Source organism: Lethenteron reissneri, chromosome 21, assembly GCF_015708825.2.
Source record: "Lethenteron reissneri isolate LAM-NWPU_2019-01 chromosome 21, ASM1570882v1, whole genome shotgun sequence".
Taxonomy (NCBI): domain Eukaryota; kingdom Metazoa; phylum Chordata; class Hyperoartia; order Petromyzontiformes; family Petromyzontidae; genus Lethenteron; species Lethenteron reissneri.
In genome coordinates, this window is record NC_083799.1 from 16946924 (window position 1) to 16967229 (window position 20306).

Consider the following 20306-nt stretch of genomic DNA (forward strand, 5'->3'; position numbering starts at 1 on the left):
TGCTGTTCCTGCTGCTGCTCCTGCTGCTCCTCCTGCTGCTCCTGCTGTTCCTGCTGCTGCTACTATTGCTGCTGTTCCTCCTGCTGCTGCTCCTGCTGTTCCTGCTGCTGCTGCTGCTCCTGCTGCTGCTGCTCCTGCTGCTCCTGCTCCTGCTGCTGCTGCTCCTGCTGCTGCTGCCCCTGCTGCTGCTCCTGCTGCTGCTGCTCCTGCTGCTGCTGTCGACAAAGCAGGGCTGGGGGCCACCACGTCGTGGGCTCGCCCTCGCAGGCGCGCCCGCCGCCTTCGCCGGGCTGAGCAAACAGAGAGACGCGCAGAGCGGAGTGCTCGAGCCCGTCCGCGCGCGTCCACCCCGCCGCCTCTTATAGCCGCGGCCTCCCACGGAGAGCCGCGCGGGGCCCCGGCACAACGCGCCAGTGGCGAGCGGTGCCATCCGAGGGTCACTACAGAACATGCGCGTGTCCGTGTGTGTGTCTCCGTGTGTGCCTCCGTGTGTGTGTCCGTGTGTGTGTGTGCGCATGTCCGAGTTCTCTATCCAAAAGAAAAGACAAAACGATCTGTCTCGCGCACAGTGGACGCCAGTGTTGTTCGCCACGGGGCACGATGCAGAGGTCGCTACTCGCAGCGAAATCACGAGTGGCGAGATCGTCACCACCGCCACCCGGGCCCCGGCCTCGCTCTCCACAGCGGAGTCCGCGCGACTCCTTCCCCAGCGGTCGAGAGGCGCGGGGGCAGCTCCAGGGCCGCACCGCCACGTGCCCCCCCCCCCCCCGCGCTCATTGGGGGGGTTCGCGTCTTCATATAGACGGGCACTGGCTACTGGCTACCAGCGGACGGGATGCCCACGCGTCTCCACGGAACGGAAGGGCCCCGGGGAGGGAGGGGAGGGGAGCCCCCCCCCCATGAGGTCCCCCCATGAGGTCCCCCCCCTCGAGCCCCTACCCCCCCGAGCCCCCCCTGCCGAGCTGCGGGTGTCCTCTGCCAACTCTTCGCTCTCTCTGGCTCATCAAAGCCTCGCGGCAGCAGCAAGCGGTGGGGTTCCGTGGGTTTCCAATTGCAAGTTGAGTTTCGCGGAAAGTACAAACTACTCAAATAAACTCGGAAATCACAGCCAGTGAACATCTCTGCATGGCTCAATTAGTCGCCGTTGCAAAACCTCCACGGGTTTTTTTGTAAACTAAACTGCTGTTTAAGAATCACAAAGCAACGTTGCCATTTTTAGTTTTACGAAACGCAGAGATCGTGTGGCCGTGCAATGTTGAACGGCCCACGTGGTTGAGCGGTTTGCATCGAGTTCTCTAAATAGAGACGACATCCGGGCTCCAGCAAGGGGTGCAGGCATTGGGTGTGCAGGCGGTGCAACTGCACAAGGGTCCTCGAGGCGGATCGGGGACCCGAAGCCCCAAAGTTGACGTTCAAGGGACATCTTTGCCCGTATCAAAGTACGAATAATAAGACGAGGTTTTACCCGTGCTGGCAATAACAACAGGAGGTGTTAAGATATCCAAACAACAAATAGAAACCTTTTTTTGCAAGGAATCAAGTCGGCATGAACCACGCGTACTTGTGGTGAACATGTCAACGGAGATGCTTTGATGATAATCACTCACAGGGTGCTTCAAACAAACGTCGACACTTGAGACAATTTGCAACAACACCACAAGAAGCGTGGCTCGGGGTTCTGGAGACCACCTGGGGAGGATGCCAGCCTACTTGACGACCACGACGGCGAACAAGTGGAGACTCGATGACTTTCGGTAGCTATTACCAGAGGTGGGACAAAGTCATTGTTATGCAAGTCCAAGTCGAGTCTGAAGTCATCAAATTCATGACTCGAGTCTGACTCGAGTCCAAGTCACATGACTCGAGTCCACACCTCAGAGGTGGGACAAAGTCATTGTTATGCAAGTCCAAGTCGAGTCTGAAGTCATCAAATTCATGACTCGAGTCTGACTCGAGTCCAAGTCACATGACTCGAGTCCACACCTCTGGCTATTACCATTACATCTGTCATGTTACAATGTATTATCCGGGTTTTCCCATTAAAAACGATAGTCCCATAAGAAGTGTTAGCATTTGTTTGAAGCACCCTCCATATGCATCGTCTCTGATGTTGGGCAATCAGTTAGCGAGCACCTCCGAAGGCCAACTCCCAGGCACACGAGGGGGTGGACGGCCAGCACCACCACGCCCGACCCCGCTTCGTCTCTCCAGTGGGGATGTGTTTACACACCGCACCGGGTATTTATCTGAGGCCGAGTCGACCTAAGGGAAGCCCAGTACTGGTTCTGAAAACCGTCATTGGTGTTGACCGTGAGCGGGAATCGAACTCGGGTCTCCGGGGTCGTAGTGCAGCGTGCTAACCGCTACACTACCATGTACACACACACACGTGTACACACACACACACACACGTACGCACGTGTACACACACACACACGTGTACACACACACACGCACGTGTACACGCGCACGTGTACACACACACACACGTGTACACACACACACGTGTACACACACACACGTGTACACACACACACACGTGTGCACACACACACACGTGTGCACACACACACGTGTGCACTGCTGTAGAGTACCCTGCACCACACACCAGAGTGAGAGCCGCTTCGCATCGCGCGCTCACCGGCCCCGTCCCATGGCGAACCGGCGGGACGCATCGCGACGCGCGGGGGGCTACAACCCCAAGGGACGCGTCGCAGAAGCTACCGCGGAGGGGGGGGGGGGTGCGCCAGGCTCCCAGAGGGGGGTAGGGGGGTGGGGGGTGTCGAGAGGGGACCCGCTGGGGGGCAGAGCAGGGGGTGGGGGGGGGTGGAGGCATCCCCCCCCCCGTGTCCCCGGTGCAACGCGAGGAGCATCGAGGGTGCATCGTGCACCCCCCCACCCCCTCCCTGCCTGCAAGCTGCACGAACCAAACTCCTGATGGGGGCCCCCCCCCCGTGCCCGCATCGACGGCGCGCCGCTCGCACTCCACCCGAGGGGGGAGTCTCACCCGCTCCGTCCTCACGGCGCACGAGGCGAGGAGCCGAGGGACGGCGGTGACGAGGAGCCGCGCGCGCTCGTGGACTGCGCCTGGCAGCGCCAGCGCGCCCTCGAGACCCGAGCTTGGTGGACGACGTAGGGTGCGAAAGAAGTTCAACGCGTGCGGCGTGCACAGCTCACACGGCACGAGGTGCAGTCATCCGGTTTATTCAAAATCCATTCGACCAATTTACAGTCGCAGAACTCGCTTCAACCTTTGGGCAACTTGTGATATCCCCACCCCCCGCGCCCCCCCCCCCTGCGTTCACCGTTCCCCGAGGCCGACAACTGCGGGTTTATGGCAACAGTTGCTCGCGACGGCGCAGCCTCGTACAGCGCCGTGACCCGAGCGGTGGGGTCCCAGTCGATGCCATCGGAGCGACGGCAACGGGAGGCACGGGGCACGGGGCACGGGGCACGGGGCACGGGGCACGGGGCACGTGGCACGTGGCACAGGGCACGAGGCACGGGGGGTACGAGGCATGGGGCGCGCGACAACGCAGCCGGCGCCGAGGGTACCGGCGACGCAGCGGTGCCGGCCCTCATCGGAAATGCAGTCGGACCACCGACTCCAACGCTCACGGAACCAACCGAAAGCCTCAAGGAGGATTTTCTTTTCAAAGAAAAATAATTTCACAAAAGCGCGGCCACTTGCGAGTAGGAGTGACGCATCCTCTTTGGTTCTTTCGGTAAAGTGACGTAGTTAGAAATAAAATAAAAAATAAAGCGATTTATTTTATTTTATTTATACCTACGTGACTTTACCGAAAGAACCAAAGAGTATGGATTCCTGCAGTCACGAAAGCATCACATCGCGGAGAGTGGCGCGCCGTGGGACGTGGCAAGACCTGCTCGGGGCTGCGGCCGGGAAGGTGCCCAACGCGTTCACGGCGTCTGGTCTACGGGGGAAGAGGAGACCACGAGCCTCAGGAGGTCTCTGCGGCGGAGGAGGCAGCAGAGCGGAGTGGGGACCGACACGACTGCGATCGCCCCCATCAATCCGCGTCGTCCGCAACTTCGTTTCACTAAAAACGCTTTTTTAAAAATAAATTTTTAGCGATTTTACCTTAGACAAATTTCGTTGCGGGAAATCAACTTCAATTGACGTTGATCTACGTTTGTGACCCGTCTGGAATTTCTTCCCCCAACGCCACTTGCTTTCACGCCGACGTCTATTGGCTTCATTGCTCACGTTGTGGCTTTTGTCGCTTCCGTGACCCAGGCCGCTCTGGCATCATGACACTCTCACCACCTGGTTAAACACAAAACAAAAACTCACTTTGAACATTTTACGATTATCTCCGCAAAGCGGCCTACGCGGAACGGGGCCTTGAAACGCAGCGACGCCGTGGAGCGCCGGGGGTGGCGCGACCGCTGGGCCGCAGCAGGGAGGCCGCTGCGTAGAAGGCCCCGGGACAGGCCCCGTCAGAGGCTCCCCCGGGCCTAGCTCTCAGAGTCCCCGCCGCCGCCGTCCTCCAGCATGCTCTCGAAGGAGTACGGCGTGAACTTGACGCCCGTGCCGTGGTAGAACTTGTTCTGGAACTCCACCCTGGCGCGCGACGGGAGGGGTGGAACAAACAACCGGAGGTTTGACTCGCGGCCACGGTGACCTCGCGGTGACCTCGCGGTGACCTCGCGGCCACGGCGACCTCGCGGCCACGGTGACCTCGCGGCCACGGCCGTGGTGCGGGCGGCTCGCGACCGGCGAGCCGGGTGTAGTTGTTAGCGCTACGCTGCGCTATGAACCCGACGATCCAGGTTCGATTCACGCTCACGGCCAACACCAGTGACGATTATCTGAACCGGTCCTAGGCCTCCCCTAGGTCAACTCAGCCTCGAATGAGTACCGAGTGCGGTGTGTAGTAAACATCGCCACTGGGGAGATAAAGGTGGCCGGGCGTGGTGCTGGCCACCCACCCCCTCGTGTACCGTTCCGGCCTTCGTAGGTGCTCGCTAACAGCACTTGCCCCTACAGTCTGTCAAGGCTATATGGGGGGGTCTTTTGTATGTGTGTGTATCTGTGTGTGTGTGTATCTGTGTGTGTGCGTGTCTGTGTGTGTGCGTGTCTGTGTGTGCCTGTGTGCGTGCGTGCCTGTGTGCGTGTCTGTGCTCGTGTGTCTGTGCGCGCGTGTCTGTGCGCGCGTGTCTGTGCGCGCGTGTCTGTGCGCGCGTGTCTGTGCCTGTGTGTGTGCGTTACCAGTGCAGGCGCAGCGCGTGCAGGAAGGCCGAGAGGCCCTCCATCACGAGCAAGATGGCCACCGTGAGGACGGCGAAGGCGGCGAAGATGAAGAAGACGATGACGAGGCCGGACCACTGCCCGTTCTTGAGGCTCATCTTGAGCACCATGGTCCACAGCACCTCGGACAGCTCTGCTCCAGGGGACGGCAGAACGAGTCAACCGCACGCGCAGAGTCAACCGCACGTGGCGTATCAACGGCGCGCGGCGCTCTCCGAGGCGACCGAGCGGGTTTCGGCAAAAACGCAGCGCGCCCCGACAGGTGTCCGTCAAAGCTCGGCTATCGGCAATCGGCGACCCTCCCCGCCCCGCGAGAGACCCCAACGGATTCTTCTTCTCGTGACGACGACGCGACGCCGACAGCGGGACCCAGATATAAACACCGTGGGGAGATCGCAGCTACGACAAAGGGGGGGGGGGGGGGGTGAACTCACGGGCGTGGGCCAGGCTGAGGGCCCAGAGGCGCAGGTAGGAGGCCGTGTTGGAGATGCAGCCCAGGCAGTACTCGATGGTGTGGATGGCTTGGTGCACAAACACGTCCCCAAAGTCAAACTGAAAACGGCCACAAACAACACAAATTCGACCGTCAGGGACCGAGGAGACGCTCGTGAGAGAGTCCACTATTTTTCGATTTAAAGCTTTCGTGACTGCAGGGATTCATCTTCTTGGTTCTTTCGGTAAAGTCACGTAGAAGGGAAGTAATAAAATAATGCAAATAAAACATGATAAAATAATTCTCACAATTATTTTATTATGTTTTATTTTTATTATTTTATTAGTCCACTATTTGTGGAGAGTTTTATTTTTTATTTTTATTTTCTGCCCCCGGTCACCTCTCCGTGGTCTCCGTGGTCACCGTGAGCTCCGCCGCCGTGATCCGCCGGCTCGGGCGGCGGCTCCCTCGCGACCTCCGCGTCGTCCGTGGAGCCGCCGTTGACGTACGAGTTCTGGAGCTGCGGCGGCACGAGAGCGGCTCCCAAGTCACACCCCCCGCGCACGACTTCGCCTCCTTCCCACGTCACATCGGCCACCCCCTGCGAGTGCATCATCTCGGCGGCGGTCGTTAAACACAAGCAATGTGGTTGAGGGGTTTAGTAGTCGGGCTTTACCCGATCTAATGCTGGTGACCTGCCCGGTGTTTAAAGGCGAGAGCCCTCCCCGTGATAGATCCCCATCGTACCTCGATCCCTCTTACATGCACCGTCACCCCTGCACTCTTTAGACTCCCCGCACCGCTCATTCAGTCTCATTGCCACCACCACCACCACCACCACCGCCCCCCTGCCAACCCCACCACCACCACCACCGCCGCCATCACCAACACCGCCACCAACCCCGCCGCCATCACCACCACCGCCTTGTTGGCTTCGGGGCTTCCCCTGTGATGCCGACCTTTGGGGAGCCACTGCCGTGCCCGGATCTTCCGACATCACAATCACTCAACACCTCCGCCATTTACCCCGTGTCCCTGAGAGGAAAGACGTCTCCAATAGGTGACACTGGGCAATGGCTCTTGTTGGTGGCACACGGTCATAACGGGGCCTGTTCTATATACAATATAATTATTTGTTATGCTCTGTGGCGGTGTTATTGACGAAGGTGTTGAGTTCTTCGTCGTGAACCACTGCAAACGTAGCAGCAGCAAATAAAATGTAAAATGTTTAATCTCCACCCCCCCCCCGCCCCCCACGTGGCTTACGCGCATTCAGTGGCTTACATCATCACAGAGGGATTCCACCTTCGGCGAGCCACACGGCTGCGAAGTTCATCTCAGTGTTCATATCGGTGTTCATCTCGGTGCATGCCCAGCAATGGCAGCACACACACGCACGCGAGCACATGCACGCTTGCGCACCCACCCACACACACACACACGCGAGCGCACACGCACGCGGGGCACTGTGTACTAGGGTGGCGATGTGTGGAGCGCAGGGCGCAGGGCAGGCGGCCGCGTGGGTCCCAGAGCTCACCAGGCGCTGCGAGCGGCGGTGCTTGGAGCGCAGAACGAAGGGCTTGAAGAAGAGCATCCAGGGCACGGCGATGAGGGCGAAGATCACCAGGAAGGTCTGCAGGTCTTGCTGCAGTAGAGACACAACATGGCACGTCAGGCGGTGCATCATCATTATCATTATTATTGTTGTTTATTGTCGCTGTCGTCCTGCGCTCGTTTACCCAGGAAAGCCTCGCCGAGTCTCACGACTATTCTCCAGGAGGCCCCTGCTGAGTGCCCGCAGTGGGGGGGGGGGGGGGGGGGTCGATGATCGCCACGTCTTCATCCCAGTCGAGTCACTTGGAGGCGATTGTTCAAATTTAAACCGCGATGCTGGCGCACGACGGCCGACTCGAGGGGATATTTTAGGTCCACTGCGAATCAGTCGGCGTGGAGTCTATATAGTTTTATTTCACGGTTAACGCACCGGCAGTGTTCATTTGGGGTGGCTGCTGGATTCTGACGGTGAAAGCCGCGAGGCCGCGTCACTGCGCCCCAGCGGTGGCGCGTTACCGACGCTCGTGGTTCGGATCCAGAAGCCCACCCCTGGTTAATAGCGCAGGCGCCATAACATCAAATACTACGCGCCGCGTGCTTCTCAGTGGACGTTAAAGCTCCCACGAGGCGAATCAAAGAAGAGTTGGCAATTATCTGCCGGAGTTGCTGGTCAAAACTTGCCAAATTAAAAAAAAAAAATCTCAAATTTGGAAAGTTTGGAGAAGTTTACGAAATTTGACTTAGGTAAGAAACGAACAGCCACCGTGTCCCCCTACAGAAAAACGTGGCAGGGCCCAAAAAAGTCTCGATACTCGGTGGCGCTCTCCTGGGTGAGCGAAAGCACAACGATGACATCACGAGCCAACGATGACATCACGAGCCCTTCCTATTCGCGGAGACGCCGAGAGCGCTGCCGGGCACCACGGAGAGAGGACGCTCGCAGAGCGCAGGCGGTGCAGCTGCGCCGGGGCCCACAGGCCGGGGCAGGCCAAGCCCAGCGCCGCTAAGCGGGGGCAAGGCGAACACAGGGCCCTCCTATCGGAGAGAGACGGCACGGCCACACAGCGAGGAGGTGAAGGAAATGGCCACAACCTCCAACGGCTCTGAAGGCGGCGGGGACGAGGAGGAGGACCAGGGGGCTCGTGCCGGGCCACGGCGGCCCATGGCCGGCACCCCCCCGCCGGCTCCACCGCAAGCGACCGCGTGAGCGCCGCAGTGGCCGCGAGGGTCGCGCTGCCGAGAGACGCGGCGGCGTTCGCCATCGGCCGTGGCCACCGACGCCCTGATCTCGCACTTTGTCTGCCTCGCGCGGTGTCAAGGCGCCATCATCGTGAGAGGCAGAACTTTGGTGGATCCGAGCGACGCTGCTGCACTGCGGTAAAAACGCCTGCCGGGCAAACTCCGGGCGTTTGTTTTATTTTGCGTGCGGTGGTTTTACTGCGGGACCGCCGATTGCCTCCAACCTGGACTGATCACAGCTCCACTGCCAGACTGCCCACGGCCGCGTTGAACAACCGCACTTGCCACCTAACACACCGGCGACGCAGCTGCGGGTGTCGTGCAGGCTGCACGCTCGTCGATGAGAATGCCGGCTCCCCCGCGGCGCGCACAATGAACGCTTTCTGCCTGTCGGCGATGCACGTCGGGACAGCTTGGGCACGCATGTAAACTGCATCGTACACGCATGAAGCCATACACACCTCGTGCTAATTGTTAACGATAATCAGCGGTAGAGCAAGCGGCTCACGTCCAGGAGTGCGCGAGTTCAAATCCTTTTTTGGGGTTGACTCAGCCCATCATCATCCCGCCAGGGTCGATAAAATAACTACCACTTTGTGGACAAGTTCTATGGAGAGACTCACGCCTACCCTAGGAATGTGGAATTTCTACCACTGGCACAGAATGGCTCTAAACTAATTTGAGCAGCAGGAACTCACCTTGACTTTTATAAGAGGACGACATTTTATGGAGACAATTCCCACAACCTTTAAAGCCATAAACCCCACGGTGCGCGCCGAGGGGGTGCGGCACGGGGAAGGTGGCACCCGCCCCCCCCCCCCCCCCCCCCCCCATGGCAGCACGGCACGAGTGGGCCGCTACGACCTCCGTGGACTTTGGATTCGGTGAACTTTGCGCACGGCGATCAGAGGCGAGATTAACTCCGACGCCGTTACAGCCGCGCACACGCACACGTGCACACACGCACACACGCACGAACGCACGTGTGCATGCAAACCCACAATACAGTTCTGCGCGTCCGTTGCTTTTGCCGGATCGGCGCGTGGGTGGCGGAGACGCGGCAACGCGTTTGCCGCTCGTCGCAGAGGTCCGCCCCCGGTCACTACGGCGGTCCGCCCCAGTTCACTACGGAGGTCCGCCCCGGTTCACTTGGCGGTTTGTATTCACCCAAACGTCGCGAGCGCCGTCTGCCTCGCGGCGGACGTTCAAGATCTTGTGGCCGCGTCACAAACGGATTTGGCCATCGTGTGCCCACGTCAAAGTCAAAAACGTCGCCGCATTTGCCAAACGACCTCGTCGGGAAACGCGGAGCAGCCATCGCCACAGCCTCCTGTGGGACGGAGCCGGCCCCTCCAACGCAGAGCAATGGCGGCGGCGCTCGAGCTCCCCAATTTTAATCCCAGCTCAACGCTCGCGCCGCGCCCTCCCCCCCCCCCCCCCCCCGAGCCGCGGCCACCTCGGAGAGGCCCCGTTGCTCTCGAACAGACGGCAGACTGGGGGCGGGCAGGCGGTTACCTGGAAGCTGTAGAGCGGCGCGTTGGTCTTGTCGCCGTAGTTGAAGAGGAACATGTTGATGAAGTGGATGAGGATGCTGGGAGCGTGCCAGGAGGTGGCGGCCGTGTACATGACCCACTTGTAGATGATCATGACGACGAGGTAGCCGAAGAGGCACAGGATGAAGATCAGCTGAGGGATGAACTCCAGGAAGATGCTCTCCGGCTCGTGGAAGTACCTGCACACCACCCCCGCGTGAACGCCGCTCGTGTGAACGTGGAGTGGCGACGCGAGCCGGCCGCACCTCTGGGCCCCGCATGGTGCGAGGGCATGGATACGGACAGCCCCCCGTTGGGCGAGGGCCTCCCCATGGGGGGGGGGGGGGGGGGGGGGGGGAGGGGCGGGGGTTGTCTAACCATACTTCACCGTACCGGCAAGCGCCGGCTGCGCTTGGTCGCAGCCCCGCCGCAGCCCGTAGCACCTGTGATGCACGGGGCATCGCAGGCGCTACAGGCTGCCGTTCTCGCGTGGATATAAATTGACGGGAATTGTTTTTGTTCATGTACAGCGTGTTGAGATGTTTCGAAAAGGTGCTGTACCACTAAATCATCATCATCATCATTATTATTAAACACGAGGATGGGAGCCGGAACGCCGAGCTCGTCGATTCATCAATGAGCATCCGTGTCAGTGACGTGCGGCGGACGGCGCGAACGTACGTGTGGTTGAAGATGCCCAAGATGACCCCGAAGATCATGTGGATGATGCCCACGGTGACGGACATCTTCATCTTGTACGAGTTGAGGAAGGTCAGCTTGTTTCCCGCTATGTTCCAAATCTGGGGGTGGGGGAGGGCAGAACGAGAGTGGAACCTCCATGTATACAGCAGGCATCGTCAGGGTCGGGATCGAACCCACGACCTCCTGCATACCAGGCGAGGGAGTTAACATCTCGTAGCCACCGCGGAGCCCCTAAACGTGTAAAACGTGGAGCGTGTGCACAACGTCGGCGCCTCACGCCGCCCTCTCCACGGAGTGCTCCTCTCCGCCGTAGGGGGCAGCTGCTGCCACCTCACTTTGCTTCCGTTCACCGTGAGATCGGTAACGAGCACGCGGTGCACCGCAAGGGGGGGGCACGTTGGGCTGCGACGCAGCGTAATCCGCCTCGGGAGGCATCAAGAAGCCTGGGTTTTGTTTTCCGTGCCAACCCGTCTGCAGCTCTGAACAATCGTCGCTGCTGCTGCTGTGCACGGAGCGGGGGTGGACTCCTGCCGCCGCTGCCACCGCTGCTGCTGCCGCTGCCACCGCTGCTGCTGCTGCTAACGCTGCTGCCGCTGCTGCCACTGCTGCTCAATCACCCACCCACTCACCCCCTCGCACACTGCAGATCACCTGACTTCTCTTTCCGCTGCTTCCCTTGCACGGCTCCACTTTGGAATTCCCTCTCCCATCACCGTCTTCTCGTTTCCCCGACTTCATCTAAGATCCCTGCTCAATTCAAGGGCGGCGTGAACCCCGTGCCCACTGCGGCATTGACGGTGCCGTCCGTTGCCGGCCACTTGACGCCCGGGGCCTGCGAGCCGGAGCTCGGCACGTGCCGCTCGGCAAGGGCGCCGGGTGGCGCTGCTTACGGGGTCGATGCCGAAGGGGTAGGGGTTCCCCGAGAAGACCCCCGTCACGTTGGGGTCCAGCTGCAGCAGCGAGTTGAGCTGCAGCGTCTCAGCGCTGAGGAGCGGAGAGAGGCACACAGGGGAGAGCGAGAACACGAGGGAGAGAGCGTGAGGGAGAGCGAGAGGGAGGGAGAGTTGCTTTGGGTTTCACGTACATTCACCCCGTCAGAACATTCCCACGACCATCATCCCGCACCTCCCATTAGCAAGGTTGGCTACGTACGGTGCGAAAGAAGTTCAACACACATACATTGTCATCTTCTTTGGGTCTTTCGGTAAAGTCCCGTAGTTAGGTTCAAAGAAAATAACATCGTCAGCCACGGTCAATCCACACCGCTGGACGGAGGCCTCCCCAACCGCCGGCACCACCACCGCTAGGTCGTGCCACGGCAACAACCCGTCCAGCGACTGCACAACGCGGATCGGTTCCGCCGCTCCGTCTACCACGCGACGTCACGACGCCACTTCCGTTCCGCCACGGAGCGGTGGAGGGACGCTAGCTCGCACGCGGACTGCCGCACCCTCATGGACACGGCCCTCCTCTCCACCAATGTCTCTCTTGGCAGAGGTTCCGCGGGGTGGGCCACATGGCCGCGGATCGCAAGTCGCCCCAAAGCCGCGGCCTCACCTCCACACGCCCTGCTGGAACATGGCGCGCACGTGCCACGACGAGCCGAAGATGTTGACCGACTTGGAGAAGCAGTCGTTGTAGATGAGGCCCGTGTAGATGGAGAACATGGCCATAAGCAGGATGATGTAGCGCCCGCCGAAGAACGTGTTCCAGATCTGCCAGCGCACGCACGGCACTGCTCAATGGTGGGAACGATTTCACGGTGGGAATGATTTCACAATGAAAATGATTTCACGATGAAAATGATTTCACAATGAAAATGATTTCACGATGGGAATGATGTCACGATGGAAATTATTTCACAATTAAAATTATTTCATGCTGCGAATGATTTCACAATGAGGATTTCAAGATGGGAATGATTTCACAAATAAAATAATGTTATGATGAGAATTAATCGGCTCGGAGCTCTTCCACGCCATCATCGACAAGGGCGCGTTTGTAAGAGGAGGAGCGAGTGGCGGCGGCGCTGTGGTCGTCGTGGTGGTGGTCACCTCGTTGTCGCTCTTGCTGGCCAGGAGCTCCCTCTCCTTGAGCACCATCCACACGGCGAAGCAGAGCATCACCAAGCCGTGGCCCCAGTCGCCGAACATGACGGCGAAGAGGAACGGGAAGGTGACGATCGTGTACGGGGCTGCGGTCAGCACACACACGTGCACACGCACACACGCGCACACGCGCACACGCGCACACGCGCACACGCGCACACACACGCGCACAAGACAAAGGCTTGTGAATTGACCGTGGCCCATGGTGATAAACCCCATGGGTAGGTTGCAACCAAAGCCATGGCCCCCCTGTGCATTGCTAGCGGTTATCGGCATGCGTCGTTCAATTGTTCCGAAGCCAGGCCGGCAACAACGAGGGCCAATCGCAGTGCAGCGCTCGGCATTGTGGGACGAGGGTGACACGGCCGAGGGAAGGAGCTGACCTAAAGCGCTTCACCGAATTCATGCCGGGCCACTGGAGCACGGAGGAGAGTCGTAGGCCGCTCGTAGCCACGGCCACGGAGCGAGACACATCCTGGATGTGGTGTGCCGGGTCACGACACAATCTGGGGTTGCCGGGAGACCAGGAGGCGGCACACGACTTGTTGCCATGGCCACAGGGGGAGATGTGTACTGGATGTGGCGCGCTGGGCGCCGAAATAATCACCCAGAGGCCGAAACTATGCCGTGGATCTCTACGCAAGAGGTGCGGGGGAGGGGGGCGGCCAAACTTGACGATCTCGCGGCCCCGTCTCGTCAATGAGCCAGGGGAGAGGAGTCCACATCTCGCGGTATCTCCCCACGCCGTGCGGCCACTCACTGGTGTTCATCTCACGGTATCTCCCCACGCCGTGCGGTGCCACTCACTGGGGTTCATCTCACGGTATTTCCCCACGCCGTGCGGTGCTACTCACTGGGGTTCATCTCACGGTATTTCCCCACGCCGTAGGTGCCACTCACTGGGGTTCATCTCACGGTATCTCCCCACGCCGTGCGGTGCCACTCACTGGGGTTCATCTCGCGGTATTTCCCCACGCCGTGCGGTGCCACTCACTGGGGTTCATATCGCGGTATTTCCCCACGCCGTGCGGTGCCACTCACTGGGGTTCATCTCACGGTATTTCCCCACGCCGTAGGTGCCACTCACTGGGGTTCATCTCGCGGTATTTCCCCACGCCGTGCGTGCCACTCACTGGGGTTCATCTCACGGTATTTCCCCACGCCGTGCGTGCCACTCACTGGGGTTCATCTCGCGGTATTTCCCCACGCCGTGCGTGCCACTCACTGGGGTTCATCTCGCGGTATTTCCCCACGCCGTGCGGTGCTACTCACTGGGGTTCATCTCACGGTATTTCCCCACGCCGTAGGCGTCCACGATGTTCTGGAAGCCCGACGTGAACTTGTTGGTGCGGTTGAAGGTGGGCGGCGGCAGCGTGGTGAACGTGCGGTTGAGGATGGGCGGCACCGTGGAGTCGCTCTTGATCTGCAGGGAGGGACACGGCACAAGTGGTGGACGCTACAAGTGGTGGACGCTACAGGTGGAGGACGCCACAAGTGGTGAACGCCACGTGAATGTCGCGACGCTCGCGCACTGCAAAACACGATGGTGACATTTACATCGCTTTGTCATTCTACAAGATGGATAAAGTCCCCCCCCGCCCCCTTCCCACCATACCGAGCTTGGGGGCCGTTTCACCATACTTCACCACGCTGGTCAGCGCAGGTTGGCAAAGGGTGGGGGGAAACGGTAACAAAACGGCTTGGGGCACCGCGTCGAATGCAACCCTCGCGGCTCACCGTGCCGCGGTGGAGGGCGCGCTGGATGGAGTCCATGTCCTCCACGGGGCACCACACCTCGGCGATGAGGCACTTCTGCGTGACGTCCACGTTGCACAGGTTGAGCGCGTGGTAGATGGCCTTCATCTTGCGCACCCTGACGGACCAGGCGGCCGAGCTGAGCGCCGCGTTGGCCAGCACCCGCCGCTGGTGCTCCTCCGTCTCGCCCAGCACCTGCGCGCGGAGCGGAGCGCCGGCGGTATCGGGAGGGAGGGAGGGAGGGGACGCGACCGGAGCGGGTTTGAGCGAAGGGGCCGCCATTGGAGACGTCGCCAGGGCTCCTCCGGTGGCGCGCCGACGCTACCGGCCGTTGCCCTGGTTCGCTTTGGGCCCCTCTCCTCCCTCCCTCTCCGCCTTCAGCGCAGCGCCTGGGCCCCTCTGGCCCTTGGCTCCCAGTGCGGTTGCACTGCCTACACCGCTATTATCTGGGCAGACCGAGCCCAAAGGGTGTTTCTGCCTGGGTACCGACCGCAGGCGTAATTCTCTTCGTAGTTAGGCCGCCACGTGCGCACCCTCCAGCTCAGAGCAAACCCGGGTCCGAGCCACCGAAAAGATTGTTTTGTTATGAACCTCGAATGGAATTATGGGATATTTGCCCGACTCTGGTGGAGCGGCGGTGGAAGGGAGTCGTGGAGCGCGGGGAACTAGCGGCGCCGGCCGCGGTGCGGGCCGCGGCGCGGGCCGCGGCGCCGGCTGCGTACCGTCTGGATGTCCTCCAGACGCGTGGTCACGCCCTCCATCGTCTCCCTGCGCTCCTTCGGGGACTCCGGGCACGGGTAGACGGTGGCGCGGAACCTGGCGGTGAAGACCACAGCCAATCACACACGGGAGGAGCCCACGAGCCGGATCGCACGTCTGGATCCCACGACAGAATCCCACGAGCCGAGGTGCAGCCCTGCAAATGCTCGTTCAGGCCACTGCCGGTCGGAGCGTTCGTCGGCCAACTCGTCCACGCTTTGCCAGATGTGTTAAGGAAAGGGGACGGCACGACGGCAAGAGACGCGACGAGAAAAAGGCCTCTTCAGCGCCGTGGAATAAAGAAATGTGGTGCACGAGGACACCTGTGCTGTGCAGCACATCACGCAGCGGAATATACCGATAACAGGTAGATGAGCGGACGGTTGGATGGGTGGGTGGGCGGGCGGTTGAATGGGTGCGTGGGCGGGAATGTGAGCGGGCGCGTGGGTGGGTGGGCGCTTTGGTGGGTGGGTGGGTGGGCGGGCGCGTGGGTGGGCAGGCGCGTGGGTGGGCGGGCGCCCGGGTGGGCGAGCGGGCAGACATGTGGGTAGGTGGGCAGACATGTGGGTAGGTGGGTGGGTGGGCGTGTGGGTGGGTGGGTGGGCGTGTGGGTGGGTGGGTGGGCGTGTGGGTGGGTGGGTGGGTGGGAGTGTGGGTGGGTGGGTGGGCGTGTGGCACGTGGATGCGGAGGACCGTCTCACGTCTCACCCCTCGCAGATCTTCTGGACCTTGCTCTTCAGCTGATCTCCTTGGAAAAACACGATGAAGACATCTTTCTTGAGAGGGTCACCCTGAAGGATAAAAAATAAAAAAGCATTACACCGCCATCATCACCATCACAACATCACCAACATCATCAACGTCGTCAGCCATGGGCCATCCACTGCCGGATGAAGTCCTCCCCAAGCCAATCGAATGTAGCTGCTACACACGAGCCGATTCCTGCACTCCGTCTCCACGGCGGACGGATCACACGTCCCACCCCCTCGCTCGCCCCGCCGCTCGGCATCTCCCCCTGCGTCTCCCCCAGCGTCTCCCCCCGCATCTCTCCCCGTGTCTATCCAACCACCTCTACCCCCGTGTCCCCCACCGCGTCTCCCCCCACGCTTCTCGACACTTTCCACAAGAGCGACGAGCGGGCGCACAGCGCGGCGCAGCGCTGGGCCCACGCGGAGCCGTGGGCCTGCACCGGGTGGCGGGGCCGCTGGGTCGTGAGGGCGTGGGGTCATTGGACGGTGGGGCCGGCGCTGGGTGGCGGGGCCGCGGGGCCGCGGGGCCGCGGGGCCGCTGGGCCGTGGCGCCCGCGCGAGGCCTACCGAGACGGGGTCCTCCAGCTCCTGCTCAATCTCCGAGTGGCGCAGGAAGACGTTTCCCCGGCAAACGCGCCACAGCATTCGCTCAAACGACGGCAGCCGCTCGCGGTTGATGACGCCCGCCACCGAGCTGCGGCCCGGAATTGGTGGGGGTTGGGAGCAGAGCGGAGAGTGGGGAGCAGAGAGTGGGGAGCGGGGAGCAGAGAGTGGGGAGCGGGGAGCAGAGAGTGGGGAGCAATTTATGGATTAAAACAACAACTGTGCATTGTGGCCTCCGGGTGCAAGGCGCGATGTTTGTATGTTGAACTTCTTTCACACCGTGCGCAGCTAATCCGAAGTGCGGGGAAAAGGATAACAAACTAAAAAGAAGTGTAAATTATTATTTAGAAGTGTAAATGATAATTATTATTAGCCCCTACCATCAGTGTTCTATTTATTAAAACAATTCCTGCAACAGCACAAAACATCAACATCAGCCACCACCGCTTTGACACCCTCTATTTATTTTGCGCGCTGTTGCAATTTACTCTCAGTCGGTGCGAGCCGCTGAGGGTGTGATGCGTCACTGTCTCCATTGCTGTGGCCGCACCGTTCCTGTTCTGCTGTAAACGTACACCGATGCGAACTTTATTGAGGGCGATATTGGCACGTAAAATAAAGATCGATCGACTAATCCTGGACGCCCTTGCTAACGAGTTGTTTCTATCCCATGGGGCTATGCAGGCGAGGAAGTTCGTGAAGTAAAACACTGTCCAACGCCTCGCTTGATGAGCCCGGTGACCGATGGAAGGAGATCGTCCGTCGAGACTGAAAGCTGGGATCTAAGAACAGCAGCAGTAGCAGCACGGAGCCCTGGGCAGAGAGCGATCATTCACCCCGGACAGCTTCACCCAGTCCCGAGACTTATTGTCCAGGAGGGGCCTTTCCAGGTGCTCGCAGGAGGGGCCGTGCACTTCCCAACCGAGTCATCGGCGGTGTCAAATTGCAAATTTGTCAAAATATCATTCCAGCCGATATATCATCGCACGTTTAAAAGGGCACTCCTGGCAGCGGCGGTCTCTTTGAGCACGAGGTGATGTAGCACGTGACCTACAATCGGGCAGGAGTCGGACAGCCGGGGACGATGATCGCCGCTCTGTGCGTCATCCCCAACAGTCGTTTGGGAGCGTTTACTTGTTTTGTTTTGGCCGTGACGCCGGTCTTAGCGGTGCCTTGAACCCTTCTTGGAATGCCATCTCGGGATCTTCAACGGCCGCCGAGAAGTGGCCGGCGTTTGATGACGTCACGGTGCCTGCCGCACCGCAGCATCCACCAGGGCACTCCGTGCAACGGGCCGCGAGCGACGAGCGCGACACCGCTGAACGCGAACGAGCGATTTTGCCGAGAGAAGGAAGCGACGGCTCTCGGGGGCCTCCTACCCGAGTTTGAGTCCCGGGGCGGCGGCTGCGGCGGCGGCGGCGTTGGCGTTGGCCGGGTCGATGAGCATCAGCGTGTCGCCCGACAGGAAGTCCCTGGACTCCCCCTGGCGCACACCGTGACCCCTTCATGATTAGTGACTCTGGAGGAATCCGACGAGCTCCGAAGTTCTTTTTTCCAAGAGGTCCACCGCCGTCCAGCCCCGTGGGGGGGCACACGCGCGGCGATCCGTTTACAGATACCCCACCTACCGCCAACGACCCCCGTCCCCGTCCCAACGGGGCGATCGAGCGTCGTCAGAGGGGAGGGGCAGAAGGAAGGCGGTGGGAGGGGTGGCGAACGTGGGGAAGAAGCGTGGCAGATTCCAACGTCGTTTTCTCAGAGGAGTTTCCCCGACGAGCGTGGTGGGGTATCTATAAATGGGTCACCGAGCCTCCACGCGGCTGTGTACAAAGTTGCCCGTTTTGAAAGTTTGCAAAGACGTCGTTTTCATCACGTAATAATGATGATATTATCATTGCACGCATCTAAAAAATGTTTTACTTAAATTATGATTCATTCTTCCCAAATGTCCCTTATAAAAACAAGCTCAGCAATGGTCATCGAGCGGCCACCGGCACGAGCTCGCTCGCTGACCCCCGACCTCACGGGGCCGCGTGGCTCGGCGGGAGAGCTCGGGGTCAGTGGGGGGGGGGGTCGCCCTCGGGGTCAGTGGGGGTCACCCTCGGGGTCAGTGGGGGTCACCCTCGGGGTCAGTGGGGGTCACCCTCGGGGTCAGTGGGGGTCACCCTCGGGGTCAGTGGGGGTCACCCTCGGGGTCAGTTCGTGGGAAGTGTTGCCGGCTCACCGAGGCGAAGTACGGCTCCGTGTGGTGAAGCATGTGCCGCAGCTCGGTGAGCTCCAGGAAGTTCCGGCGCAGCGTCACCTTGTTGGTGCCGATCTCCTTGAGCTCCGTCTCCAGGCGCTCGAACGTCACCTGCGCCCAGGCACCGCGGCGCACGCTTTGCCTAAGGCAAAGCTCCCAAGGTAGCCCGCACGGACCGACGGGGCGAGTGCCGCTTGCGAGCGACGGCACCCACAGAGGCCAGCGCGGTGTACGCACACCGCGCGGTGTGCGCACACCGCGCGGTGTGCGCACACCCGCACGGTGTGCGCACACCCGCACGGTGTGCGCACACCGCGCGGTGTACGCACACCGCGGTAGATACTCATCTGAGAACGAGTCAACCTCGGGGAGTACCGCGAGTGGTTCATGAATTCATCGGTGGTGTTGGCCGCGAGCGGGAATCGAAGGCGAGTCAATGGCGCAGCGCGCCAACCTATCACTAGTATTGCTGCTGCTGCTGCTGCTGCGAGGCTGTGCCGAGTGCCTCTCGCTTAGCTGGGACATGCAAACTGTTTTGCCCACGGACACAATTGAAGTATTTGCAGAATAATTTAGACAATTTGCCAAATTTTTACCTTCTCATCTTGTTTTCATTTAAGACGCGCCTTGACCAAGGTGCTGAACAGAGAATGAACTATTTGTACAGCAGAATAGTGTGATGGGATGATGGGACGATGAGAAGGATGGGAGTTCGTGATGAATATGAGTGGTTAATGACGAGTGAGTGTGATGATGAATAGGTAGGGGAGTTGGGAATCGGGATGGAGATGGAGAAGGGGAGTTTGGGGAAGCGAGGAAGGAATTGGTGCTTTAAGAAAAGAACTAAAAACAGATGCCCATTGTTTAATGAGTACTACCACTCGACCGCTCACCCCAGGCGCGCCTCACCCCAGGCGCGCCTCACCCCACGCTCCGAGCGGCAGCGACCGCAGACGAAGGCGAGAAGAAGAAATAAAGAGGAAGAGCTGCTCGAGAGCGAAACCCGGACTCGTTTGTCATTTTAAGCTTTTCTTTCGCCGTTCTTTCATTTCCCTCTTTTACTCTGAAGAAAATTGCGCAGCTGCGTTCACTCGAAAACGCCAAGCCGGGCGGAGAAGAGAGAGAGAACGAGAGAGAGAGAGGGAGAGAGAGGGAGAGCTGATGGCCCAAATGTGGGCTAATTGAAAAGAACTGCGAGCCGTGGTTGCGTTAAGGTCCGCGTGTGTGTGTGCGCGTGCGCTGCGATGTACAAACTATTGTTGACAACCCGTGCCGTGTCTTCTCTCCGCGGCAAGTTAAAACAATCGTTCCTTAAAAATCCCGTGCCGCCACACAACCTGCGCGGCTCTTCAAAGCGT

General features: G+C 60.2%; 1 protein-coding gene across 1 annotated transcript in view; it reads right to left on the reverse strand.

Annotated features, from left to right (window-relative positions):
* Positions 1-3265: 3265 nt before the first annotated feature.
* Positions 3266-20306, reverse strand: part of LOC133345320 (V-type proton ATPase 116 kDa subunit a 1-like) — a 30271-nt gene continuing 13230 nt past the window's right edge. Inside the window, exons 5-21 of the mRNA XM_061555983.1 lie at positions 18931-19059; positions 18086-18189; positions 16671-16797; positions 16063-16145; positions 15318-15411; positions 14578-14790; positions 14113-14263; positions 12787-12926; positions 12290-12447; positions 11623-11716; positions 10712-10830; positions 10014-10230; positions 7243-7350; positions 6106-6225; positions 5707-5824; positions 5234-5405; positions 3266-4585 (exon numbers count right to left, since the gene is read on the reverse strand). Coding sequence (XP_061411967.1) covers positions 4480-4585; positions 5234-5405; positions 5707-5824; positions 6106-6225; positions 7243-7350; positions 10014-10230; positions 10712-10830; positions 11623-11716; positions 12290-12447; positions 12787-12926; positions 14113-14263; positions 14578-14790; positions 15318-15411; positions 16063-16145; positions 16671-16797; positions 18086-18189; positions 18931-19059 — 2253 coding nt within the window. The 3' untranslated portion in view covers positions 3266-4479. The remainder of the gene's footprint in view (positions 4586-5233; positions 5406-5706; positions 5825-6105; positions 6226-7242; positions 7351-10013; positions 10231-10711; positions 10831-11622; positions 11717-12289; positions 12448-12786; positions 12927-14112; positions 14264-14577; positions 14791-15317; positions 15412-16062; positions 16146-16670; positions 16798-18085; positions 18190-18930; positions 19060-20306) is intronic.